A 27,156-nucleotide genomic window follows, 5' to 3' on the forward strand; every position below is an offset into this window, starting at 1 on the left:
AACACATAAAACACCTTCAGGGGCCATGAAGGGACCATCCCCCCGACCCCCCAATCCCCAAACTATCTTGCAATACAGTATGCTCCCCTTATTTTCTGCTAAGGATGAGAAAACAGTTACATTAGTCTAAAGCTGAACTCTTCATTGGCTACAAAGATACAGCGGACAAGCAAACACCAGTTTCCTCGGGTCGGAAAAAGCAATTCCACGAATGCAAGAGAGATCCAATGGCTACACTTCAACAAGCGCCTCCCCCCTTTCTCTTGGACCTGAGGAAGGGGTTACAAGAGAGCAAGGCAAATGAGATCATGTGAGTACACCTTCAACAACAGCACACGTGGATAGCCTAGTGCAGGAAATAATACAACTCCCCCCCACCTTTGTTTTCATTTGCATTTTACTTTTATTTATTTTTGCTTTAATAATGCATATTCCGTTCACTCAAAAGGTGCAAAGGACAGGAAGCAGGGGTTTAACTTGGCTGATGAAAAATCAAGCAGGGGTGACATTTCTAGTTCATGAACAACCTAAAACTAGGAGAACTTAAAAGTCACAGTTGGTACCAAAGAGCACGCCCAACTTCACAGCTGTCTCCTCTTAGGACCTTTGGTTAGGCGAGAGAAGCTTTGAAGACAGTGGCCTCTAGTAGACTTTGATAAGTGACTAAAAAAAATAAATGCGTGTGTGTGTTTTTTAAATCATGGTAGCTGCATCACAAAAGCTCCAATCAAGAGGGTGGTAAAAAGAAGGCACAGATCATTGCAAATACCAGATTTTCTCTTTCTCTTTTTGTAAATATACCATCATATATAAGCTAAAATTTATCTTAGGGTGGTGGGGTTTGCTGGCAGGAGGAGGGACAGGTTGGACCTAAAATTGCATATGTAATAGACTCCTTGAGGGGGACACAGAGCGAGGCAGCTTTCCGCCTAAAGCAAAAGAATGGGATGCTCGCTCTGGACTATGTGTGATACAAACACTGGGGGAATCTGTGGCAAAACACGATTAAAAAAATCATAAAATTATAAAGCTTGTAAACGAAGACTCTAAAATTACATTTTATTAATGGAAAATATCATCAAAATAGTACCACTATGGACTAAACTGCCTGAGTTTTCGTTTCACGTGAGATCTCATAGTAAAAAAGCCTTTAGCACAATTTTCTCTGTTTAAGTCACAACCAGTGCCAGACCCAGGACTATACCATGGGGAAGAGTCTCCTCTTGGATGGAATTTGTGTTGTGCTATCAAGACTTTTGTGCTGATCTTTCAAACAGGGACATGTTGAGGCAATTTTTCATCTTTTGGCACAAGGTTATTTTGGCTGGGGCGGAAAATTTGAGTCTTGGACTTGGGATGAATAATGCGACATTTCATTTATCAAGTATTCATTTTGATTGAAGAGCTTTCTTTATGTCATTAACTTCCATCTATAAAGGAAAAACAAGAGCCGAACAAAATCACAATGAATTGGCTGGTTGGATAAAAGCTGAAAGATAAGCAACCTGGTTGATTGAGAGCAAATAATCAACCTGACAATTTGAAAGGGGAAATGGGTGAAATGACATCTGAATGAAGAGTTGATCATGATGCCAGAAATTGACATAAACCTAAAGAACAGGCACACCAACTCGAAGTGCTAGGAAAGGGGGGATGTTTGAATTCCCAGGCTACCAGTATCCAAAATTTGTCAAAAGCAATGATACAACAGTAATTTCAGTTCCTTGGCCAGAGGGTGGAGCAGCGTGTCCTGACACACTGACCACTTGGCAGGTCTGGAAGGCAGCTGTGGTTGGGCCCAAGGGGGTGTCTATCAGCACCCGCAAAGTGATGACAAGCAGTTACCTATCCTTTAAGCACCATGGATCCCAGTCACCACCAAGGGCACCAACTGCATGAGAGCTGAAAGCCTACCATTCCCAACTCCTATACACTCTCTACCCTTTGGTAAAGGCTGAGTTAGATCAGAGGGAGGCTAAAGAGAGGGTGACACAGCTCTGATGCCCTGCAGGACTGACACGGCTGTCAGGGAGAAGTAAAGAGATAAGGAGCAAGTGCCAAGTGTGGCCGGCTGTGGTCCTTGGGGTCCCAATAGCGGCATGACAGAAGCGCCAATGGGGTCTCCCTGGCACCATATGCCCTCTGGCAGTTACGACAATGAGGCCTCTGAAAACTGAGGGGAACTTTTCACAGAGGAGATGTTTCAGATAAATTCCAAATGAGAAACCCAACTTGGGGCACGTTTGCTAATGCCTCCCTTCCCCAAGACTTCCTGGATCCCAGGAGAGGATGTGAAGGGGGGCTATATAGTTCTAAGAAAATTCTCACAGGAAGCGCATCGAAATTGGTAGAGAAGTAACTATCATTTCTTTTCTTTTTTTTTAACATCTTTATTGGAGTATAATTGCTTTACAATGATGTGTTAGTTTCTGCTTTAAAACAAAGTGAGTCAGCTATACATATACATATAGCCCCATATCTCCTCCCTCAATTATTTTCAAAATAAAGCCCGGACTCTGCTCCCACCCCCAAATGAGCCTCTCACGGGGCAACAGGACCCCAAGGGACCCACCTGCAACCGAAGCCGGATTTTCTTCTCTTCATCCAACTCTGACAGTAACTGCTTAATCTCTCGTCTGGAAAGCAAATGACAAAGTTAAACAAAAGCCCAGACTTCCCCGACAAGAGATATGAAGTCTCTTATCATTACAAAATCCATCTGATCCTTTTACAAAGAAAGTGTGGACAGAACATTACATTATATTTTCTTTGCACGGCTATTGCTTAAAGCCTGTTGCAGATGGAAAGGCCTTTATTTCTGGGCTCCCCAAATATGTAGCCATCAAATAGTAGGTCTGAAATGACCTTTGAAATCCCTTAGTGCAAGTTTCTCCTAAAAGAAGATGGGGAAACTGAGGCCCAGAGAGGTGGCCTGACTTGCCCAATGACGACACTCCAGGTATCCAGGCTCATATTCGGTCATCTTCCCTCTAACTAGTCCTTTATTATAGAATCACTGGTCTTTACATGGACTTACATAATAATATTCATTGCAGACATTTTTACCACTCCATATATATTTCTTTTATTTTCACAGAGTTTTACATTACTGAAAGGTTACTGGTACGTTTTCAGAGATTCTCACAAAATCGTGCAAATAGTAACACCCGAAAACTTGGAGGTAAAAGAACTGAACTAACGATATGGTAATCATGTCATAGAGAAAGTAGACACGAGTTAGAACACACAGCCCAGTGCCCTTCCCAACAGTAAACAGTGAAGTAGAACAAAACTAATCATCTTGCAAACTCAGGCTCTACACTTAGGACACTGCAACCATCCTAACTCTGGTCAGAGAGCTGTACTCCATTTTAGGGTATCAGACACTCCATTTTACGCACACGTTTTTATAAACTGGACTGGAAAATCAAAACACAAACACCGCAGAACCAGCACAAGAAACAAGGTCGATGTTATGTAGCATTTGCTCACTTCAGATGAGCACCACGATGGTCCCTGCACTTGGGTCAGTGTCCCAGCACTGCTGTCAACACGTTGGGTTCTCTGATATTAACCACCTGTGCTGCGTTCCTGCATTTATTCAAGCACACGCTATGCTCCAGCAGTCCAGGTTGGGGAGTTAGCTGGGGAGGGAGGTGCGAAGATAGTCGCTAAGTCTTGAACTAGTAAAAAAGGGTACGTCTACGAGGAGGGAGGAAGATGGGGGAGTTGATGGAGAAGAGCCAGGACAGAAGCAGGGAGGTGAGAACTGCATGTTTGGGGATGACGGGAATCAGCACAGACTTGAGCCAAAGGCTGAAAGGAAAGTGACGTCAAGAGCTAAGGTGGAAGACTGGGGGGGGACCCAGTGCTCCTGGGCGTGAGGGCCAAGCTGAGGAAGGCTGTGAAGGGCAGGCCTTGGAGAGGGGCCACTGTGATGTCTGATTCAAGAAGATGTTGGCTGGGGAAGGACAAGTGCAGCCATCCATGCCCGGGTTCACAGTGGAGAGAGGAACAAAGGGGTGGAGTGGCCCCAAGGCACTGGCGATTCTGCACTCCAGACTCAGGCACAGGCCATTTCAGAAAAGTTCCGGGCACTTTTCAGAGCGAGGGCCCCAAGGGACGAAGCCCTGGATCCAGGAGTGTCTGACCCGTCTTGTTCAGAAGGCTGAGAACCAGTGCTCTGGGATGTACTGGTGCTGTCGGGTCACTGTCCAGGCAGGGGACACCTGTCGCCTGGACACGGATGGGGCCTTTGGGTATGCAAAGCTATACTGTGCCAGGTCAGATACGAGTTGGGGACTTGGAAGAGTTAGGGGCAGCCTGGCTGGCCCCTCAAGACCCGCTCTAGTCCCATCCTGTGGTTCTGCATATTTATCTGATGAGCCCCTTCCAGGCAGGGGGTGAGTCCAAGAGGCCCCCAATTCATATGACACCTCCAGCCTGAGTGGAACAGAAGCGAATAGAGCCATAGTACTCAAAGTGAGTTCCATGGAAGCCTTGTCCTAGAATGTTCTAGGGAAAAAATGGACTCCGTGATTAAGTACGTTTGGGAAACACTACACACGTTATCCTCCATCTTCCCATGCACAGTGAAGGCTCTGAGCAGTCCTTCGGAGAAGAAAGTAACTTTGTTTAACCCAATTATTCCCCAAAGTACACAAAACACTTCAGGGCCCTCCAGCTGCAGGCATCCTCCCGAAGGTGTGACTGCGGTCTGTGGCCCCATTGCCCGCCACTGCCCCGGGCTCCTCCCGATCCGGGCGGCCAGGCACCAGGAGTGCACTGACCTGCCGGGCCGCTCCATGCGCCTGTGAACCTGCCCGTGCTGTGCCCTCTGCTGGGGTGCTCTGCTCTTGGCAATGCTAGGTCGGCTTTCGAAATCCTACTCAGGAAACACCTCGAGATGCCTCCCCCGTTCCCTCCAGAAAGAGCCAACGGATCCCTAAACTCTCTGCGCCTCCGTTTATTCAGATAAGTGCCTCCTGACTTCTAATCCTTTTACCATTATTTTTTAACTGCACACAGCATCCTGGGTGATATGCGTGTGATATTTATTTTGGCTTGCAGGTCCCTCTCCCCATCTAAGCGCCCCCTGAGGATCAGAGATGCGGAGTGCGTATGTGCAGGCATGCACAGAGGCCACTCGAGTCTCCTGGTGAGAACATCTTGATGAGTGTCAAGCCTCAGGTTTAAAGAGTTCCTGCATCTTTTGCATACATTGTACCCCTAAACGCAAGCCAATTCCTTCATGGGGCAGCTAACTGAAGGAATTGCCATTTTTCTGGTGCTAGAAGAAAAGCTGGCTGTTGGGATTATTAAGAAGTGGTGTATGCACCACTGCCGTGGTGTCTTCTGGGGATTTGAAGATCTTTCTTTTTCGCAGCCTGCTGAGCACGTCCCTTGTAGCTGACTCCTCCCCCTATGCCCCGGCGCCAGCCCGTGTGCAGCTGGCCCAGTTTACAAGTGGAGCTGAGCTCAGTGAAGCTCCTCGGGTTCACACCCCCACTCCCAGCCCTGCTGCCACCATCCCCAGGGAGGCGGCCCACCCTCAGGGACAGGCTGGGCCCCAAGGTGGCAGAACCAGGCCCTGAGCCGGTGGAAAGCAACCCCCGGAGGCAGTTACAGAAGGGGCCGCAGACACTCACTTCTGCTGGTCCTTCATGGTCTCGACGATGCCCCTCAGCTCCCGGACCTGTGTCCTCAGCTCCTCCACGGCCGCCTGGCTGCTGGCTGGAGGCTCCATCTTTGGTTTTCCTTCCGCGCCGAACAGAGACGGGGAGTTGGCTCTGTGTCCAACTGCTCCCAGAGAGGACGACAGGGGAGAGGATGCTGCTGAGGACAGAGGGGCCGGCCCGCCACTGCCCGCAGCCATGGTCCCCGGCTTGGGCGGCAGCGAGGCTTTGTTGTCGGACACCTGTGATGAGTGAGGACAGAGAGGATTCAGGCTAGGGATTCGTGTGCTGCACCTCCCCGTCCTGTTTACTAAAACCCGCTATCTACATCCCCGTCCCCGCAGCCCTCCGTATACTCCACTCACTCACTCATTCCTTCATCCACAAGCCCCCAGGGCCTACTTGGTGCAGGCATCCCCTTATGAACTTTAAATTTGACCACCTTTCTGAACAGGTAGTTCCTGACTGGTTTAATGTACACATCCAGAGGCCCATGTACCCGCTAGGCTCTGCAAACCCTGAAGTGAGCAAAACATTTTCTTGGCCCTCAAGGAGCTTAGAACCCAGTGAGGTGCAGACAGACAGACCAACCAACACACTGTAGATGAGGGGGGAGCGTGCACGCAGGGTGGGAGGCACACAGCGCAGAAGTATATACAGAATATATATACAGAATATACACAAGGGACCAAGCATCCCAGAGGGAGGGCATCAGGCAGGAGCCGACAGCCTCATCCTGGAGGAGGAGGTCAGAGAAGAGTAAGTGGGGGGCGGGGGGGGGCAGGGGAAGTTCTAGAGGAGGGAGCGTGCTAGCAGAGGCCTGGAGACCCGAGAGTGAACTGCATTCACGGGAAGCCAGAATGTCAGGGGGGCAAGAGAGAGGTAGGGCGCACACAGGGGGCTTGCGGAAAGGGTTAAAAAGATCGCCTGCTGAGCTCAAGATCACTGTGGCTGCAGAAGGGCTGAAGGTCTGGTGGGTCTGGAGGTCTAGACAATTGCTAGGAGACTCATACGGTGAAAGCTAAAAATGGTTGAGGGTTTGACTCAGGCGGCGGCCAAGAGGATAGAGAGAAGACAGCTTTGAAAGATGCGGCAATGGCAGGCTCATCCAACCAAGAGACGCAGTCCCTGCCCTCCCAGAGCAGGCACCCCAAGGCCAGGAGGATGTGGTCCTGGACAGGCCGTAGTGGGCGAGGAGGAAGTACGGATCAAGGGCCATGGGTGGGGATGGAGGAAGGAGGCGTTAGGGTTGACCCTTTCATGGGAGGAAGAACAGACTGAAGGCCCAAAGAGTGATCTCAGTTTTGGACACACGGAATTTTAGGAGCCTGAGGGATGGCCAAGGGGGAAGGCCAATGGGTAGAGCCGATGACTGAAAAAGTGAGCTGGGCCAGAGAAATCACCAGAGGCAGTGCAAGCCATGGGGGTGGATGACGAAGAACGAGAAGAGGCACAATGACGGACCCTGCGGACGCCCCAAGTTGAAGAGGTGGAGGGAGAGGGGAGAGCCCTTGGGGACTGGGACAAAGTGCTGAGAGGGGATGGAGCCAGACCAGGAGGGGGCCTGGGTCATGGAAGTCTCCTGGAGGAGTTTCCAGAGGATGCTGAGATGAGAATTAGGGGGGAGCCCATTTGGTGGAGCCAAGGGAGACTGAAATCTGATCAAGGCAGGTGAGCGCCTGCATGGGACATGAGGGGCGTGGCCTGCAAGTTTAGAACTCTCTTTCCAAACACTCGGCTGAGGAAAGAAGATGGGAGAAAGGGAGAGGGTGTTCGTGGAGAAGCCTCAGGAGGAGGCAGGATCAAGGAAGGGTTTTGTTTGCTTTCAAAGATGGGGGAGACCCTGAGCTGGGAGGTGTCTTGAGGGTAAGAGCCAAGGCTGAAGACGGAGGAGGCAGGCAGGGGAGGCCTGATGGAGAAGTGCCCTGAGGGGGCCTGGAGGGCACAGGGAACACAACGGTCATGGGTCGGGGGAACAGGGGCACAAAGCAGGCCTAGGGGAGGCGGCAGCTGCAAGGGAAGGTGAGATCACAGGTGGGGTGTGGCGGATGGGGGCAGGTAGTAGACGGGACATTGGGGGGTGAAGCGGGGGAGGGGAGGGAGCTGAGGCTGCCGGCGCCCAGGCCGGGAGCCAAGACGAGGCTGGGTTGGCACAGTGAGGAGGCAGAGTCTGGATTCAGGCTGTGCTACAGGGAGAAACTGGGCAGAGTCAGCCAGAAGCAGATGGGCCATCATTCCCAGCCTTGCTGCTCGCCTTTTCTCTGCCAACTTATCATTGAGGAAAATCACTTTCTGCTGCCAGGGAGAGCGATCCACCATCCTGTGCTTATTGTTAGCAGGAGTCATAGTCAGAGGGGCGAGGGACTGACATTTACGGAGCTCTGGTTATATGCCGGACGCGGGCTGGACAACTGAAATGAGGATTAGTTGGCACACAGCTTGACGGAGCAGGAAACTGAGGCTTAGGGATGTGGCTGAGAAATTCCCCAAGTCTCACAACTCATAAGCAGCAGAACTGAGATTCAATTCCCTCCCCATCAGCTGGACCCTCAGGCCTGGTACAGTGACCGTGGCTGCCTGAGTCTGAAGATTCGTGCTCTCCTGACCTGATTTCCTTCGCTTCTTTTCTATTCCTGGGTTCATACTTTTCCCCATTTCCCACCTTGCATTATCACGCACCTCCCTCAGCCCACCGATGTGCTCACACTGACTGACTTCCAGGCACTTTTTCAATCAATGCTTCTTTTTGCATTTCCTACGTGACTCGCTCTCCCGTCCCATTTCAGCTAACAAGCACTCGTTATAAGCCCTCACAGAGTATAGGCCACCAAATGCCCTGATCAAATTAGTTCAGGTGGAATTTCTAGAAGCAATAAACAAGACATGACAACTCCAGGCAAGTGAAATAGGCTAATGGGATAGAACAGTGCAACTCAGCAACGTGATGAGCCACTGCCCACCAGTAGATGTCACTATAGAGACACCCTAGGGACGTCGGAGAGGCTGCAACTATAGGCATTCCTATGGTCACCAGAAAAAACGGATCTAAATCCAATTTCTGTAAATGGAAGCCTTTTATAAAGGAAGACTGCTTCAGTTTTGTGAATAATTACAATCGATCTGTTTTATAGGATCATATTTTTGCTGACTATATCAGATTTTTAAGAAAAGCTATACATATAAATTCTTAAATCTATCAGAAGAAAATTCCACATCACCTTTGATTTCTTTGTGTTAATTCGTGCTTCGAGTGCTTTAAAAATGACTTCCATTTTCTGCTTTTAGACAGAAGGCAGCTGCTAATGTTTACAGAAAATAAGTCCAATTGATTGGGTTCTCTTAGCATGAGAAAATGGAATTTTAAAATCTTACTTCACAATCATAGGACGAACAGAACTTGTACAGGGTACCCTTCAGAAGCCACATGCAGTTGCTAAACAATGTGTTCTTTGTTCCTCACAAGTCAGTAATAAAAGAGCTATACCATCCCCTGGGTGTGCAATGAAATTAATGTTTTTAAACATTTTAAACATTAAAATGACTATAGATTTATCCTAATAAACGAATCCAAATGAGCTTTTCTTTAAGAAATCCCATTAGTTATTCAAATTCATGAACTGCCAACCATAATTTGTGACACCACCAGTTTTGAACATAAAAGTCACAATCTGTGGGCAGAGGGCACAGCATTTAATATATTTAATGTAGTATTTCTAGACACCTCTAGGTTTTTAAAGTTGTTTTGGTTCTTGTGATGGTGATGGTGGTGGTGGTGGTGGTGGTGGTGGTGTGCGAGGGCATTGTGTGTGTGTGTGTGTGTGTGTGTGTGTGTGTGTGTGTGTGTATGGTTGATGGTATGAAGAGGAGATCAAACCACAAGAGAAAACATGGGTTTCTGCCCAGTTTTGGAGACTGTCACATTCCTTAGGGATTTTGATTACCAAAGTCACTGTCACCAAAGAATGACAAAAACTTGTGTTGCCTGTTGCAACGGACTGAATGTTTGTGTCCTTCCAAAATTCATATGAAAATCCTAACCCCCGCTGTGACGGTATTGGGAGATAGAACCTTTGGAAGGTGATTAGGTCATGAGGGTGGAGCTCTCATGAACGGGGTTAGTGCCCTTCTAAAAGGGACCCCAGAGAGCTCTCTCACTCTATTTCCTCCATGTGAGGACACAATGAGAAGTCTACAACCCTGAAGAGATCCCTCATCAGAACCTGATCATGCTGGCACCCTGGTCTTGGGCGTCCAGCCACCAGAAATGTGAGAAATAAATTTCTATTGTTTATAAGTCACCCAATCTATGGCACTTTGTTTTAGCAGCCCCACATGACTAAGACATCTGTTTATCCTTGTTTGGTTTATAACTCATCATCAGAGCATACACGTAAAGGCAGGGATCCCGTGCTGTCAGGACACCCTCGCCATGGCTGGCCACTCACTTGGGATATGGTAACAGTCTTTGAAGTTTTCTTTGATGCGTCCACTCCTCTGTGTGCAAGCGAAACGTGTTCTTCTTTATCTTCTTCAGGACTTGGGGAGTCAAAGATATCAGGGCTTGAAAGGGAAGACTGGATAAAGCCAAAAGAAAATGCTCTTGTCAGAATTACACCTTAGCTGACATAGCTTTTGTTAACATAATGCAGTGTGCCTTTCAAAGCACTGACACTTCTATTTTGTTTGTCTCCTCATTATAACCATGGGGCAGAAAGTGTGCTATTATCTGTGTGCTAGAGAGAGTGGCAGAACTGAGACTAAGATTTCCTAGACCAGGGATCTTTCTTTCTATGGGATCTTTCCACTGATGCCCGTTGGTCATTTCATCCATGTGAGCATCTGTCATCCATCTTTTCCTGCTCAGAGCCTCTCTCTTTTTTTGTAAACATTTGCTGCCGTGTGCCAAGCACTCAGCTTGGTACTGAACTTAACAGTGACATGCCAGACATGGTCCCTGCTCTCACAGGGTTGACAGTCCAGTGGGGAAGGACACACAGGTGGAGAGGAAGCTGCCTCTAACCTGCCTCTCCTCCATTCCCTCCGGATCCTTTTCCAGAACCACCAGGTCTATTGCATAGTGAAGTGTCTAAAAGGACTTGTCTGAGAGGAAACCATTTCCGGGGGCAAAGGATCACTACCCCTGCGGATCAGTGACCAGCGTTTCTGCAGCCCCAGAGAACAGCCCTGCCTGCCAGCACAGCAAGCTCACGTCTAATTTGGTGCCTGCGGCTAAAACGCTGCCCTCATTGCTGTGGACAATCATTATCCATTTTGGATTCCATCTTTGCTAAGGTGTACTTACAGAATGGCAGCATCTCTTGGTAAAAGATAGGGATAACACTCCTACTCTTTCTGCCTCGCTGTGAAGATCAAAAGCTGGATGAATGTAAACCAATTCACTTGAATCACTTGGTCAAAAATGATTACTGTACTAGAATTTCCCTATTTTAGGACAAAGCAGAGGAAAATAAGAGTTCCTGTGGCAAGGAATCTTTTTAAACGAAGAATCTTCCAGAGATATCTTTAGGTGAGTTCATATTCAGCCTTACCTCTATGCCTTCTATCCCTGTGGTGGGAAAATAATCATATTTAGAATCACTGCTTGGCACCATTATAGAAAAAAATCCCAGTTACAAATACTGGTTGTTTTCTTCTGTTTACTTACTAAGCAATACATGTAGGGAATTTTAAAGCAATGTTTTAAAATGAAAAGGTCTTGTTTGTTAATCTTCATTTAATCTGAAAATCCAATTACCTAGAATAACACCCGCCTCCAACCAAGCTTTCTTTTAATCTAAGCTTAATTACCTTACAATGCCTGTATCCTTTCATTTTGAGATTTTATTCCAAAGGCAGCTTCCTCCTACATAACCTATGATTCATGAGCTGCCAATCAAAGCTTGCTCTTTGAATCTGATAAACATAAACAGCTCAAACTAGGTTGAGAGGCCCCAGGATGGGGAGTCATGACTAATGTATTTCCTCGATCATTCCCTCCAATGGCCTTTTAGGAATATGTCCACATCCACCAATCCCATTTTGCTATGAAAAACCTACAGGTGCTAACAGGAAGAAGAGTAAACATGAATTCAATGTACATATCCATATGGGGATGGATAGGAATGAAGGGAAGCGAGTACAGTAATTATACTTCTTTAAAGCACAAATGTATCCTGCTGTTTTAAGTCCACGAGTAAAATTGTTCCATATCAAATGTCAAACTTTGAGCCACCATTGCCATAAGCTTCCTGTGGTCAAGAACCATGTACCTCTTATTCCCAGTTGCAGCCTTGGTACCTGGCACAGAGCTTAGCCTATAGGAGATGCCCATCAGTGTTTGTTGAATGAGTGAATGAATCAATGTGTAATCTAAAAGTGCAGAGAAGATGAGATGCCTTTACCAGGTCTCCCCCAAATATATACAAACTCTCAGACATGGGATGTAGGGACCAAGGGTGGGATGGGGGGTGGTAATTCAAATTTCTCTGTATTTAATTCTGATGCCTCAAGGCCCTCTAGATCTTGAAAAGTTAGGAAGGATTTGGAGGGGAAACAAAAATGATGAAGGATTTATAGAGAAGATATGGGAGGTAGGATTAAAAATTTAAATACAGAGATACTAAGAAGCAATTAAATAGGCTGTGTGTTTATGAGGGTGGGGAGAGGTGAGAGGGAAAGGGGAAAGAAGGTGGTATTGACACAGTACTCTATATAAGAGTGAAAAAGTAAGCCACTGTTTCAAGTCTTTCTCCCCCAAAGATGGTAATACACAGATATGTTTCCTACAAAGAGGAAAAATAGGATGACTCAAACCACACTTCCAGACCCAGTGGATATGAGAGAAGACGTTCAAAGGAAGTGGCATTCTTTTTCTTCTAAATGATGACCCCTTAGGTAGAGTTAGTAAAAAGTGTCCTGGGAAACCTGAAAAAGGTTAATTCCCTGGCATCTGGGTGAAGGTCCAAAGGCCTTAGTCCTGCATTCCCAGCAAGGACAAGGCAATCTGATATATAGAGATAAATAGATAGACAGACAGAGATATACACACACACATACACTGCTTGCAGAAGCACCAAGATTTTTCTACAATGACATTCACTTCAGTGTTTATGATGAATGGAAACAACATAGATGTCCAGTGACGGCGCACTGGCTAGATAAACGCTCATATATTCCCAGGCTAGAACTCCAGGCAGCCATTCACTGTGACGTGACGGAAGGATGTGTAATGACAGGGGAAAGGTGTACAGTGTAAGGGGGAAATGCAACTTCTAAAGCCACGTGTTCTGTGTGATCCCATTTTTGAAGAAATAAAAGATATACAGCAAGAGGTTAACAGTTCTTAGCTTGGGGGAGCAGGATTACTTACTTCTATTACTTGCTTTTTTATGCATTTCTTGCTTCAAATGTGGTACAATAAATGTGTTACAGGTTTTCTAATAAGAAACAAAGTTGTTCAAAATGACCCAAACAAAAACTTCCATGGGTTATCCGGAGCGTTCTGACTGTTGTCTCCTGCACGACCAGGTGCCTCGTATGTTTAAAACCCATCTCCTAAAGGTCTGTGCGGGGTTCCGTGGAGGAATGCCAAGGACGGGGCTTTGGGAGAAAAAGCCTGGGCCACTGCCAAGTGCTGTAGAGCGGCAGATCCCTTTCTTTTGCTTTTTTTTTTTTTTTAAGTAAAGTTCTCTTTTGTTCACAGACCAAACCAGCCTTGCTCTCCTTTCCCACCAGAAAACGTGCCATTTTGTTCTTACCAATTTCATTTTGGGTTCAAACAAGAATCCGTCTGGAAGGAGAGAGAAGGAAAGTGGGACTAGGGGTTCCCCACCTCGCTGGCAGATACACAGAGAACAAAAAGAAAGAATCACTGCTTGATTCCAGAAGACTCTCAAATCACTTCTGGTCAGCAGCGCATCTCACGACCGCCCTCTCCCAGCGTGTCCTCGAATCAGCTGCTTGCAGAACAGTTCGTAGCTAGAGTCCCTGATCTTTCCTGCCTTCCAGCTGTCGGCAAGTGAGGAGGCACTTACGGACGTCAGGGACTGGGACGGAGGCCTCCTCCCCGTGGCTTTCGGTCTGCTTGTGGTTGGGTGACTGAGTTTCTCAGTAGATGACACCACGGAATCAAACCCTTCTAGGTCTAAAACAAAAGTAAAACAAATTTTTTAAAGAGCATCAACAGGAGTAAGGGAAGGTTCTTATGCCATAAGCACCTCTTTTCCTTAATAATCATCCTTTAGGTCGGGATTACGCTTCATCATTTATGAAGGCTGTTTACATCCTTTGGTTATCCCATCAACGTGATTCAAACTGAATGAAAGAAATCACCTCCTCCTCGGTCTAACAAGCTATTATGGAGGAAAGAGAAACGTGATTCTTCTTTCCCCCTTCAACAGCTATATTCATAAATCTTTAAAAGCTACAGAAAGATGAGTAAAGGAGGAATCCTCTTTCTTCCACAAATCCAAGTCCATTTTGGCAGATAAAACATTCTTGCAGTCACAATACTATAAGCAGTTATCTCAAGGTACAATATCCTTGCGCAAGTGAATGCTGGTCGTTGATTCCAGAAGACAAGAGAGGGCAGCCTCCTTCTCTGGCTGTACCGCAATACTCTGACCATCACCCTACCATTAGATTCTTAACCCCCTGGAGATGGAGAGCAAGCTTCTGTTTCTCCAGATGACTCACAGAGCCCCGGACCATTCTGTTTCCAGAAGCATTGCTCAATGGAGACAATATCTTCTTCAGTCATCAGTCTGCTCACTCACTCACTCACTCCATTATGACTGAGCAACTACTCTGTGCCGCACACAGAGCTAGATACTAAGGCTACCCCAGTGCGCATGGCAGAAACGGGCCTGTCCTCAGAGAGCTCCCACCTCTGTGACTGACAGATGAACGGAGCATCTTTCAGCCAGATCATCACTGCACCTGGCATGTGTCCAGGAGGAAGGCCTTTGTCTTCACTTGGCCACCTCCTTCAACAAACGATCAGGCCAAGGGAGTCACCTGGTCCTACAGAGTCCTGGGGATTTACAAACCAAGTGTAGATCTGTGTATCATGCACAGAGGGATGGCTGGCAGATAGGCGCAGACCCTGAGACTCATTACTGCTGGTGAATGGGGACACGCCATCTCTTCCTGACAGGGAGACTGCTTCATTCGCCATGCCAGGCGCTGCCTTCCCAAACCATTCCCATTCTCCCTCCTAACAGAGCCCCGGTTTTCTTTCAGGACAATGTGCCCAGCAGAGGCACGTCTGGTCTAAGCCAATGATGGCAATCCTGTTCCTCTTTGCCTGTGACTGGTTTAGAGGTAGCCACGTAGCCCAATTTGGATCACTGAGAAATAAAAGGAAGTCTACTGAGAGCCACTGGGAAAGAGATTTCCTCTCTGTCTAGAGAGAGGCAAGTGAGGCGAAGGTCATTTGTGTTGCTGCTTCCTCTTCCCTCCTGCTTGGGAAGCTGTTGTGTAAGAATAGGATGCCTGGAGCTGTGGATAGGTTTAGTGTCCTTATAAGAGGAGAAAGAGACTAGTGCCCCCTCACCTCCTCCACCATTGAGGACACAGTAAGAAGACAGTGCCTGTGAACCCGGAAGAGGGCCCTCAACAGACACAGCATCTGCTGGTGCCTTGAACTTGGCCTTCACAGCCTCCAGGACTGTAGGAAATACATGTCTGCTGTTTGAGTTCTCTTATGACAGAACTGGCAGACTAAGACAGGCATGAATCCTGAGCTAGGTTGTCTGGGTTCAACTCCCAGCTCCACCACTAGCCGCCACCTGTGTATCTGGCCTGTTTCTAGTCTCTTCCTGTTACTTCTTGCGGCAGTAGTTTTCAGCCTTTTTCCTGCCATTGTGCGAATGCCTAACACATGAGATGGATGCTCTTGGAGATCTTGAGGACAGCCGAGCAAAACAAATGGAAAGAGCTTGGGTGACTGACCGCCCCAATGAGCCACTCACCCACCCTGAATGACCAAGTGACCAGGTTTCTCACCGTGTGAAATGAATAGCCCCCTGTTATTTCAGCTAATTTTAGTCAGATATTCTTTATTTGCAACTGAAAACATCTTAAACTGCCATAATTGCAAACATGCTGGCTCAGGACAGAAAAGATAAAAATGATGTTCTTCTTCTCTCCTTATTTTGGGGAGAGCTCTTTTGTTGAGGGTTATCATAGACGGTCTGGCCGTGTGACAGCTTTATTCAATTAATGAACAGTCAGGTGTTGTCTGCAAACTACTTCCTTTAGTGGAAATATGCAAAACCAAGCACAAGTCACTGGTCAGGACAAACCATTACATTACACCTGGGATTATATTACATGACTTTATTTCCGCACCTGGTGAATGAATAATTACTCAACATGAACTCATTGTATCAGGGCAAAGCAACTGTAACCAAAGGTTAACTCTCTGAAGAGACAGCACAAGAGAAGTATCAGTCGTGCTCTGAGGCCAAGGAGCCAGTCAGCACCCAACGCCAGAGCGAGGCTCCTGAAAAGGGCCCCGTCTGGCCAGCCAGTTCAGAGAGGCTCGGGGCAGGCCTCTCTAGAGCCCGTTCACTGGCCTGACCCTCTCAGGAGCCTTCCCTTTAAGAGAATCTTATTTTCCTAAAAGATTCCCCTTGAGACCCCACCCCAGGACTGGCCTCTACCAATTCCACCTTGTTTGAAATTGAAATTACCAATTACACACTTGGATTGATGCCAAAAGCCATTATCTGACATTAATGTCCCCCCAATTAATTTTTTTAAATCGACTTTTCTCTGATTACAAAAGTAATACGTGCACAATGCATACTTTTTAAAAGCCATAAAATGGTAACAACAAAACAAAGTCAACTATAATCTTGCCACCCCGAGGCGAGTACTATTACTGTTTTGGTATATTTCCCTTCAGGCTTTTTTCTATAAATAGATAGCCTCGTTCACATGCTATGTAGTATTTCATTCTGCTTATTTCACTAAACATTATATGCCATGACGCTACAAATCCTTCATCAATATTTTGATTGTTGTAGAATCTTCTATTGCATTGCAATTCATGATTTAGTGAATCAATCCCCTATCGTTGGGTAAGTGTTTTCAAATCATTCCCCCTCTCTCTGTTGTTCTTTTTTTATTTTAATTAAGGAAAAGGGCTGCACAAATATCCTTGCATGCACTCTGCATCCGTGAGTTTAGCGGGTTCCCCAGCGGGGCCCTGGAAGTAGGGAATAAGACCCAGGGCAGGGAGGTCTGCTGGTGGGGAGGTGGGTGTGAGGGGGGTGGAGGACACGAAGCACACGGGGCTGGGGAGGGGGTGTGCCAGTGCTGAGGGCCTTGGCTGGGCGCTGCGACCGACCACCTAGGTCATGGCTCCATCCTGGAAACAGAAGCCAGCTCAGGAGGCAAAACCGGAGCAGGCTGAAGTGATGAAAGAACAATTAAAAGCCTGCTGGCTCCGGTTCTCCACCTTGGCTGCAGAGTGGAGCCATCTGGACAATTAAAAAAAAAAAGGCTCCTGCCTGGACCCCACCCTGGGACTGACTGGATTAGTCTGGGGCCCCGTCTAGGGCAGGGCAGGCTCTCCGTCTCCCCAGGTTTATTAGTTTGTTAGTAGCAGCCACATGCAGGAGCGCTGCTCCAGAAGAGGCTGGGGGTGGGGAGGGACAAGCCAGGACTTGATCACGCGGAGGAGAGGAGAGGGCGCTGGGGCCGAGGGCCATCGGGTGAGCGGCAGATGTCCCAGGGCCGGCCCGGTGAGGCATCGGCAGCAAGGCTCCTCACAGGGTGGGTCCCCTGCCGACCTGGTGTGTGAGCAACAGAGGCGATCAAGTGGCAACCAAAGGCTTGGGTGACCACTGGTGACGAGTCAGAAACACAGCGGCTGGAGAGAGAAGGAGGCACTCGAGGGGGCCGAGCATGCAGAGCGGGGTGGGGGAGGGGAGCGGCTGGGATGGCCGCAGGCCCCCCTTAAGATGAACTCAGCACATCCCCTGGTGTGCAGCGACAGACAAGGTCACAGCCAGGAGACTTCTGCTGGACTCCATCTGGGCTCCCTCCCCACCCTCCTGGGCCCCCTGAAATAGTGAAGTCCCAGGGGGAGCTGAGGGTTTGACAACGTGTGAGAGAGGGGTCTCTCCTAAATCACACTTTCGAAATGACTCAGAGGTGGCCTGGTGTCTGTGTGACGCACTTAGACTGTGAGCCCCAGGAGGGCAGGGACCCATCTCTGCGCTCTCATAGCCTAGCGCCTTCCTGGGGCAAACATGCTTGACATTCTGTGAATGTAGGAACAAATGAACACACCCACGAATGAACCAACTCTCAAGAAAGAACTCTGATTGCAGGCGTGCGGTTTACAGAGGTGGCTGCTAGTGGGCAGTGAGGCAGCAGCTTCGGGGTGGAAGGCAGCCTTCTATGCCAGGGCTGCAGAGGAAGCCTGGCCGGCCCAGTTCGTTTCACTGGCTGAGGTCTGCACTAAAAAGTCCTGCACATGCTGAAGCCTGGCCGCACTCAGCGAGCACACTCAGCCAGAGTCTCCACAACAGATGGCCCAGAGGACTGCCTCGTCTCTGTCACTCAAGAGTAAGAGGAGAGGGACTTCCCTGGTGGCGCGGTGGCTGGGAATCCGCCTGCCAGTGCAGGGGACACGGGTTCGAGCCTTGGCCCGGGAGGATCCCACATGCCCGTGCGCTGCGGCTGCTGAGCCTGCGCTCTAGAGCCCGTGAACCACAACTACTGAGCCCGCGTATCACAACTACTGAAGCCCTCATGCCTAGAGCCCGTGCTCTGTGGCGGGAGAGGCCACTGCAGTGGGAGGCCTGCGCAAGGCAGCGAGGAGTGGCCCCCCGGCTCGCTGCAACGAGAGAAAGCCCGCGCGCAGCAACGAAGACCCAACACAGCCATGAATGAATGAATGAATGAATGAATAAGTATGTAAGTAAATAAATAAAAGAGTAAGAAGAGGGCCAAGTCCTGCAGGGGAGCCGCACTCTTAACCTCCTCATGCAGACTCAGCTACACTGAACTTTCTACATTTGAGCTCATAAAAAACACTTTTGGGAAACAACAAACAAAACCAAAGTGCCAGAAAGAAAAAGACGCACCAAGGATGAGGTCACTTGATGAAACGGGAACCTCAGACCTTGAACTTCGACTCACTTCTGCTTTCTGACAGCAAAGGGGGAAACTCTTCAGCACTGTAACGCAAATTTTCAATGGCACAGAGCATGCTCTCATGACTGTGGTCGCAGTAGCTGAGATTAACAGAATTTCCATGACTAACCCGTTGTGGTGCAAAGAAAATGTCCCAATTTTCATGGTAGTTTTGAAATGAATCAGGCTGAAACTTGATATGAGCTTTCTCGCCTGGCTAGGAATTTTTCCCCTTAATAAAAAATGGTTTTAATGCCCATAAGCCAATCCAAAACTCTGAACTGGCAAATGCCGGGTATTTTTTAAAAGTTAGTTTCATACGGATGAGAAGCCCTTGGCTCTTCTGACACTTGGAAGATGAACCCTCTGCAGACATACAGGGATAATTCATGTTGGACACAGAGTCGGCTTGGAAAGGCCTTTGACTCTTCATGGCACACAGTTGCCCATTTTCCATGAATTTAAGTCACAGCCTATTTAGTTCAATTAGAAAATGTGGGCCCATTTTCCATCAATGGGAGGGATGGTACCAGTGACCACAGGTGACCTAAAACACATCCACTGAAAACCCGGACGAGAAACAGTCAAAAGTCTGAGACGGGCCAGCTGTCACCAAAGGAACTGCTTGTGAGCTCCTAAATGGCTCTGTTTATTTATTGTAGCTCGCTGCCCTGGGCTTGAGAACGAGTCCTAGAATGGAAGTTTCCTACATTTGAAGCCTGGCATTGTCGCTCCCTCCCAATATCTCTGGATACCACCTCATCTCCTGCATGTCTCTGTCAAGGATCCTTAAGTCTGCTGGAACTTCGTGCTTGGAACCGCTGTAATGGATTTCTCAGTCCAAGTCCTGTACCACTCCACAGGCTGGCTACCACCAGAGAGAGATGTGTAAAGTGCAGATCTGAGTACGTCCCTTCACTGCTTCAAGTCCTTCCTGAGTGCCAACGAAATCCCAGTGCCTTAGCATGGCCAACACACCTCTGCCCCTTGGGTGACTTCCTCTTCTCCCCTCCCCCTCCTTTCCTCCCTTCCCCTGGAGACATCAAGGCTTGGCTTGGCAACTAAGACCTCTTCCAAGAATGCAGACTGCACCCTAAAACTGACCTGAGCACTCCCTAGACACTCACACCAATCTCTGCATTTAGCACCCTGAACTAACAGTCCTTGCCGACCTGTCTCCCTTACCCGCCAGGGAAGAAGCCGCGGTTCTTATCTCTGTTTTTCCCAGGCCTAGCATCATACCTGGCTTGCAGTGAGTGTTCAAGAAATGATTATTGAATAAATGAACAAACAACCTTTCTGGGCTTCAGTTTTCCCACCAGAAAAAAAGGAGAGAGTTATCTGAGCTATCAGCTTTGCAGGGTTATTCTTTTGTAAATGAGAGATTATGTGAAAACCCTTTCAAATCGCGCAGGTAGAATTTTGTTTTCAGACACCATTGATGCAGTTGTGGGATTTGGGAGCAGAGATTTAAGAGCAAGTCTAACTCTTAAAAAAAAAATAACCCGTGAACAAAATTTTTCTTTTAAGATTTAAGATGAGAAAACCCTAAACCCACAGGGCCACAGGTACTTCCTCCACAATGAAGAAGCATCTCAAGGTAGTCTGGAAAGGAGAAAATCTCACCCTGCATGTAAATCCTTTGACTAGTGTGGAAAATCTGTGCAGACTACAAAGACGGGCCCATTATTAGGGGTCAGTGAACACCTGTGTTAGCTGAGTCACCAACTGAAAAATTCTCATTCGAGCAATGATTAGATTCTGCAGGAAAATAAGCCCTCCAAAATGTGTATGGATACAGCAGATTTGCTGCTGTGTTTTCATTTATCAACCAGGTGTGAAGTTTTCAAGACACAAGCTGCTGGGAGTAAACAAGTTTGGGCTACCGTTCAGCCACCCAACTCCTCCACCCTTCACACGTGCGTGCTCATTCAACCCTCACAAAAACCCAGGCCGCACAGGCTACTCCATGCCATAGAGGGAGAGATGGAAGCTCAGAGGTTAGACAACTTGAACAAGGTCACAATCAGAAAGTGGCAGGGCCCACACTCAGATTCATGCTGGTGGAATTCCTTCCACTACAGAGCACTGGACAGACAGCAGGAACATTTGACCTTCCTTCTTAGCCAACTGATAGTGAATTCTGAGAACTGTTTCTACATCAAGAACAAGAAAAGATGCCAGGAAATGGAGAGTGTGTGTGTGTGTGTGTGTGTGTGTGTGTGTGTGTGTGTGTGTGTGAAGAAACCACTCTATGTTCTGATAACAAGCTGCCTTTGTTCTATTTTACTAAAATGTGTTTTTAAAAGGACCAAAAAGGGGGCCGGCTTCCTTAAAGAAATCTCTGGCAAGGAATGCAAGGTGTTAGGCAAGTACAGGAGGAATGTTTGGCGATTCAGTACAAAGCAATTTCTACATGGAAACTTGTAGCTCAAGAATAAGAGAGGGAGATGGAGTTTATTTACTCATTCACTTAATCAAACATTTATTAAATATCTACTGTGTGCCAGGCATAGTGAAAGTTCTGAGAATAAAAGTACCATCACTTTATATCAGCACTATCCATTAAAACTTGCTGTGAAAGATCCTTTTTGACCCAATTCCTAGAGAAATGGAAATGAAAAAATAAATAAACAAATGGGACCTAATGAAACTTCAAAGCTTTTGCATAGCAAAGGAAGCCATAAACAAGACGAAAAGACAACCCTCAGAATGCAAGAAAATATTTGCAAATGAAGCAACTGACAAAGGATTAATCTCCAAAATTTACAAGCAACTCATGCAGCTCAATATCAAAAAAAAACAAACAACCCAATCCAAAAATGGGCAGAAGACCTAAACAGACATTTCTCCAAAGAAGATATACAGATTGCCAACAAACACATGAAAGAATGCTCAACATCACTAATCATTAGAGAAATGCAAATCAATACTACAATGAGGTATCACCTCACACCAGTCAGAATGGCCATCATCAAAAAATCTACAAACAATAAATGCTGGAGAGGGTGTGGAGAAAAGGGAGCCCTCTTGCACTGTTGCTGGGAATGTAAACTGATACAGCCACTATGGAGACCAGTATGGAGGTTCCTTAAAAAACTAAAAATAGAACTACCATATGACCCAGCAATCCCACTACTGGGCATATACCCTGAGAAAACCATAATTCAAAAAGAGTCAAGTACCACAATGTTCATTGCAGCACTATTTACAATAGCCAGGACATGGAAACAACCTAAGTGTCCATCAACAGATGAATGGATAAAGAAGATGTGGCACATATATACAATGGAATATCACTCAGCCATAAAAAGAGATGGAATTGAGTTATTTGTAATGAGGTGGATGGACCTAGAGTCTGTCATACAGAGTGAAGTAAGTCAGAAAGAGAAAAACAAATACAGTATGCTAACACATATATATGGAATCTAAAAAAAAAAAAAAACGTTCTGAAGAAACTAGGGGCAGGACAGGAATAAAGACGCAGATGTAGAGAATGGACTTGAGGACACAGGGAGAGGGAAGGGTAAGTTGGGATGAAGTGAGAGAGTGGCATGGACATATATACACTACCAAATGTAAAACCAGTAGCTAGTGGGAAGCAGCCGCATAGCACAGGGAGATCAGCTCGGTGCTTTGTGACCGCCTAGAGGGGTGGGATAGGGAGGGTGGGAGGGAGACGCAAAAGGGAGGAGATATGGGGATATATGTGTATGCATAGCTGATTCACTTTGTTATACAGTGAAAACTAATACAACCTTGTAAAGCAATTATACTCCAATAAAGATGTTAAAAAAAAAAACTTGCTGTGATGATGGAACCGGCTATATCTGTATTATCCAATATGGTACCACTGGCCCCATGTGGCTACTGAGCACACGGAATACAGCTAAGTGTGATGATTTCAATTAAATTAAATTTAAATAGCCACATGGGGCTAGTGGCCATGAAGATCTCTAACGTGATCCTACATCACACTATTTCTTCTCATATATGCGCAGTTGCTTCATTCAGTCCATATTTCCTAAGTGCGTCCTATGAGCCAGGCTCTGGGCTAGGCATGGAGGGGGATGCAGGGGTGAACAAAACAGCCATGGTTCCCGCCTCACGGAGCTCAGAGCCCCCTGAGAGGGACCAAATTTTACAGACATAATTACAAATTCTGCTAGCTACTATGAGAGACAGGTAAAAGATGAAATTAGCAATGATAGCATGGTGACCTAATTTAGATCAGCGGAAGGGGTCTGGGAAGGGGTTGGGGCGCACCTTACTGAAGTCTAGCGCCGAGAAGTGAAGTTTCACGTGCATCTATAGCAAACAGTGTTAAGGGGGGAAAAGTAACATTTCACTTTTGCATTCTTTTTTTTTCTTCTGATATTGGCTACTAATTTTTTTGACAACATCTTTATTGGAGTATAAAGGTTCTTCAGAACCTTTTTTTTTTTTAGATTCCATATATATGTGTTAGCGTATGGTATTTTTCTCTTTCTGACTTAACTTCACTCTGTATGACAGACTCTAGGTCCACCCACCTCACTACAATTAACTCAATTTCATTTCTTTCTATGGCTGAGTAATATTCCATTGTATATATGTGCCACATCTTCTTTATCCATTTGTCTGTCGATGGACACTTAGGTTGCTTCCATGTCCTGGCTATTGTAAATAGAGCTGCAATGAACATTGTGGTCCACGACTTTTTGAATTATGGTTTTCTCAGGGTATATGCCCAGTAGTCGGATTGCTGGATCATATGGTAATTCTATTTTTAGTTTTTTGAGGAACCTCCCTACTGTTCTCCATAGTGGCTGTATCAGTTTACGTTCCCACCAACAGTGCAAGAGGGTTCCCTTTTCTCCACACCCTCTCCAGCATTCACTGCTCGTAGATTTTTTGATGTTGGCCATTCTGACTGGTGTGAGGTGATACCTCATTGTAGTTTTGATTTGCATTTCTCTAATGATTAGTGATGTTGAGCATCCTTTCATAAACATTGCTCACCACAGGCCCAAATTTGCTATTGAAAATGATTTAGTAAATAAATAATGTATTTATTAGAAATCAGACTTACGCTGTCATTCACAGGAATGTAAATAGGCACAGCCTTTCTTTAATGCCGTTGGGCAATATCTATCACAAAATGTAAATGTGTACACCTTCAGATATTACGCTTTAGAAGTTAACCCACAGCAATGTTTGTGTACGTATAGAATGACATATTTATGAGGCCAGTGGTGTTCGAACTGTTTACCAGCGTACCTCCTAAAATAAATTTAAAAAACTATGTACTCCCCCCAACAGGTTAAGTTGACATCTAAAATTTTACACAAGTTTTAGTCACAAAGGATATAATTTCTGCTATATTCTAAATATTGATATTTTAAAATATAACTATTGCTGTCTTGAGTATATTCAATATAAATTTGAATACCACAGCAATTTAATGACCGCCACCATCCACTTTTAAAAAATCATTAATAAGCTTTTCTCTAACAGTTGGAAATTCTGAATCATTCCTTTCCCTCTTTGAATTCATATTTCCATCATACTTCCACCACTGAATTTTATTCTAACGCAATGTTTTATGCTTTTGTTAATTTTGTCCATTGTTAATTTTTTCATCTTTTTCTGCTATAAGAACATGTATATAAATTGAGAATTATAACTTTTTCATTTCCTGAAATCGTAAGGCTCTAGGTGTAAAAATTACTTTTTTCTGGATTGAGTTATCCTTACAATTATTATTGCTATGCAAATGATCAAAACATATGTATACACATACTACTCATTTTGATAAGGAATTTAATAGCATAACAAAGTAGAATTTTATTGGGCTTCTCCCACAATCACTTCATTTGTATCTGTATGACTCTTATCACCAGAATGACACGGTTTGGTATCGATTCTATTCCTATTTTTCATTTTATAGATGTAAGTGCCAAGAAACTTTGTTAACACAAAAATAAGTAGATAGGAATGGAAAGAATTTTCTTATCACAATGTCACTTAATTCCGTGAAGTCCTTCCAAGTTACATACCAAAAATCAGACAGTGGTCTAGCATCATCAAGAACTATTTTTAACTATCTATCGATGGACAACCCAGTGGGTGCCTCCTTCAGTTTTGATGGAAGCAAATAATTAGAAACCGACGACTTGTAAAAGGAGTTTTTGTCCAGTCAACAGAGTCTTTCAGTTTCTCAAGTCTAACACCAATCTCAGAATTGTCTCTGAGTTTGCACCAGGGGTTTTTATACCCCTGGAGCGGGCAAGAGATTGGCTGTGCCATGTGAGGTGGGAAAGGGGAGTGAGCAGGGAAAAGCAGCATGGCACCGGGGCTCTCAGGAGATGAGTTTGAAGAAAGAGCACATAAGAAGATGAGGCACTGTCCGTGGCCTGAGAAGTCTCCATGGTCCCCCAAGGTTCATGTCATCCTATTTGCAGATCACTGTCCTAGGGCGGTCTTTGCAGCATTGCTCCTAGTGAATTGGTTACAGTAGAGTCATGCAATGGAATATCATGTAGCCTTTAAAAGTATAAGGTTGACCTACGTGACTTATATGGAAAGATGTCAAACATACATTATTTAGTACAAAAGAACAAGTGTGGACTAGAACTGTATTGTATTAACATGATCACATTTTAAAAACATCCAACCATCCATCCATCCATCCATCCAGTCACAGAAAGACTTCTAAAGGTGTGTACGACAAATTAACAGTGATTACCTCAGGGAGAGGCTGGGATACCTGGGGACTTTCACTGCCTAACGTCCTGAGTTCTTTCATTTTTTGAAAGTGAGCACCTTTTCCCTTTGTAATTGGGGGGTGGGGAGCAGCTCTTTAATATAAAAAGCCAACTGAGCAAATCATATGAAACGATATCCGATACAGCTGTCAAAATCTCAGCTGATTTATGTTATGTGTTCAAGAACTTTCCTATTTTCCAAGAACAGTAGTCACGGCAAGAATGTAGGTTGATACTTGGTTCTTCTCTCTATCTGAACTGCAGCTGTACCAACTACAACTCAGAGAGCGCCTGTTTTGTCTCAGCCACGTCACACCATGTCTATATTTTACAACAATCCTCTGAGGTAGGTGGGCATTAGTAACTAACCCTGTCATAAAGAAGAGGAAAAAGGAGCTGAGACTCACTCAACCTGGACTGCGGAGCTACGAATTCAAATCTGAAGCCACCCGAAGCACTAGTATGCATTCACGACAAAGTTATCCCCAATGCATACATAAAGTGCCAAGAAAAAGAAGGTCAACATTGCGAGTCTCTCAGTAAGTCAAATGTGTTCAATTTTTAAATTGGAGATCATATCCTTTCTACCAGGCGATGGCATTTGTTTTTTAAAATGTGCTTCGTTAGTAAAATAAAAACCAGCAGGCCCTCAAATTAGGCTTTTTTGGGGGGGCGATTGGGGGTAAGTGAGCCTGGGAAATTCCAAAGATCAGGCACCACCCCGGGAGGAAGGACTCCCGCCTGGGGAGGCGGAGAGTGCTACCACAGGGCATCGGGAAGCTAAAGAAAGATTCTCTGGCTTGAAATCAGGCCTCCCTGTTCACTGACACCTCATCTTAGCTTGTCACCACCAGATCCAGTTCCCTTCTAATGGGGCCCCCAACCTCACTCTGCAAGTGCTCAGCACTTTTCTCTTTTAATGAACCAAAGGCAGTGGGAAGCAGCGTGGGCTGAGGTTCCCAGACCATGCCCTAGCGAGAGTCCATGGCTACAAGGAGTCTGATAACTCAACTTTCCTCCTTAATAAAGGGGAGTTTGTCTACAACGCTTTTAGTATGACAAAGGGGTACTTGAGCATCGTTTTCTGGCAGGTTGTGTATCCCTCTGGATATTTACAAGTCAAAGAGAAGCCATAACAGGGCTCTGCCAATCCCTGAATCCACAGCCAGTGGGTGGAGGGGGCATCGCAGGCCAAGTAAATGCCACGTGCAACCTGAGAGCTGACTGTCACCTGTTCCCTTCTTGCTTCCACATTCATTCCCACCTCAGAGGCCTCAGTGGGGCCCACTGCGGATGTAACACGGGATACTACGTACGCCTCTTTGCTGTGTATAGACTACTTTGAATCCACTAGGTGTCCCTCTGCATTTGTATTCTTAAAGCTGAAAATGGTCTCAGAGTGTAGCAAAAGCAGAGGTGTTTAAGCAGCTGGGCTGAACGAAGAATGCCATGGCCCTGACCACAGAGAGGGAGGCGACCAAAGTACCAGAGGAGGGCACACCACCCCTGCACACAGGTGAGCTTCTGGGGCTGGCCACAAGTCCACACAGCTAGTGGGCACTGCGACCCTCTCCAAGCCAAGAGCC

General features: G+C 46.3%; 1 protein-coding gene across 7 annotated transcripts in view; it reads right to left on the reverse strand.

Annotated features, from left to right (window-relative positions):
• Positions 1-400: 400 nt before the first annotated feature.
• Positions 401-27,156, reverse strand: part of SH3KBP1 (SH3 domain containing kinase binding protein 1) — a gene marked incomplete at its 5' end in the record, with an annotated part of 295,684 nt that continues 268,928 nt past the window's right edge. For 4 of the 7 annotated variants that reach the window (XM_082681424.1, XM_082681423.1, XM_082681421.1 and 1 more), the window contains 5 exons: positions 401-1,430; positions 2,573-2,636; positions 5,649-5,917; positions 10,121-10,249; positions 13,709-13,818. In XM_082681424.1, the coding sequence (XP_082537550.1) occupies positions 1,389-1,430; positions 2,573-2,636; positions 5,649-5,917; positions 10,121-10,249; positions 13,709-13,818 (614 nt within the window). In that variant the 3' untranslated portion in view covers positions 401-1,388. The remainder of the gene's footprint in view (positions 1,431-2,572; positions 2,637-5,648; positions 5,918-10,120; positions 10,250-13,708; positions 13,819-27,156) is intronic. The other 3 variants (XM_082681426.1, XM_082681425.1, XM_082681427.1) reach the window with 1 other exon arrangement.

Source organism: Grampus griseus (assembly GCF_964374135.1).
Source record: "Grampus griseus genome assembly, chromosome: X".
Lineage (NCBI taxonomy): Eukaryota > Metazoa > Chordata > Mammalia > Artiodactyla > Delphinidae > Grampus > Grampus griseus.